This window comes from Perkinsus marinus, assembly GCF_000006405.1.
Source record: "Perkinsus marinus ATCC 50983 genomic scaffold scf_1104296966358, whole genome shotgun sequence".
Classification (NCBI taxonomy): Eukaryota; Perkinsozoa; order Perkinsida; family Perkinsidae; genus Perkinsus; species Perkinsus marinus.
The window spans coordinates 197-1369 of record NW_003203937.1 but is presented as its reverse complement, the minus strand read 5'-3'; the positions used below and the strand labels follow the sequence as shown (position 1 = coordinate 1369).

The 1173-nt window shown below is 48.6% G+C and overlaps 1 protein-coding gene across 1 annotated transcript; it reads left to right on the top strand.

Annotated features, from left to right (window-relative positions):
- Positions 1-626: 626 nt before the first annotated feature.
- On the top strand, positions 627-855 carry Pmar_PMAR015226 (hypothetical protein; the record flags this gene model as incomplete). The annotated part of the gene is made up of 1 exon (XM_002769140.1): positions 627-855. A coding segment is annotated over one exon (229 nt), but the record flags the coding sequence as incomplete, so codon positions are not given.
- Positions 856-1173: the final 318 nt, after the last annotated feature.

Here is a 1173-nt window from a genome sequence, read left to right as displayed (position 1 = left end):
TGCGTACGGTGTCTTCGGTACTCATGCGTATCAATCTGACTCCGACGAACATGCTCAAGGACACCTCACGCGCGGCTATGGTTGAGGCAGGATACCTTGAGGCGTAATCTTTTTTCTTTTTGCAGCTCTTCAGCACTCGACCTTGGGGGACGTCTACAGCGTTCCGCTCTTAGGAAGGTCTCTGTGCTGAGGCTGCTCTCGCGTGCGTGCGACTACTTAGGCCGTCGTCGCCCGAACACAATCGATCAGGCTATGTGTGTGCGTGCCCCATTGCTCATTGCTTGTGCTTTGGAAGCCTCACGGATTGCCCATTATTCTTTTCGGTCAAACTTATTGATTCATATGACATCGGTATCAGATATTATCACCCTCATTTCCTAATGAATGACTCCGAACCCTCAAATGATCCTGAGTTGCCACTGGGAAGAACCATACTTGAGCCCCAAGACGCTACAGTAAAAACTCCCGTGTCAGCACGCAACCTTGAATGTGTACTATGAGACTTCTACCCATTGATTCAGTGTGCAATGATATTATAGTATAGTATAATTATTAATTATACTATACTTATTATAATTATTAACTAATCGTATTATAGTTCAATTCTTATCCGGCCTACTTCTCCAATGTACAGAACCATCACTTCCCTGGCTCTCATTACTCTCGCTTCGGCGGCATCTGATCTGTGTATGCAGATGTGTACCGACCTCGGCAGTCAGACTGCATGTGCTGGATCCGGCAAGGGCTCTTACTGCAAGCACTGGCAACATGAGCCAGTCTGCCAAGGCTTCATTCGCAGGAAGGACAACAGCTTGTGCTTCCGCACTGGTGGTCCTGATGATGTTAAGTGTGTGGGTAGTCCCGTCCCCTGTCCCGAATCGCCCTCTACAAGAAGCCCCGGGTCATCCTCAACGACTGAACTGGCCGTGACTACACCGAGCATCACTACTACTATTACTAGCACCACAACTACCACTACCCGACGTCCGACTTGGGAAGGTAAATTCTGTGGCACCGCTCTCGGACAATCACTACAAGTTTCGCTCGAGTCTGGGCGCCTTACTCTGAGTCTACCAGCACTTCATATTAAGGGCCTCTGTGATTACCACGTGAATGGCAATGGAGTTATCCTATCCAATTTTGATAAAGTCCTGGCAGGGTTGATGAAGACCG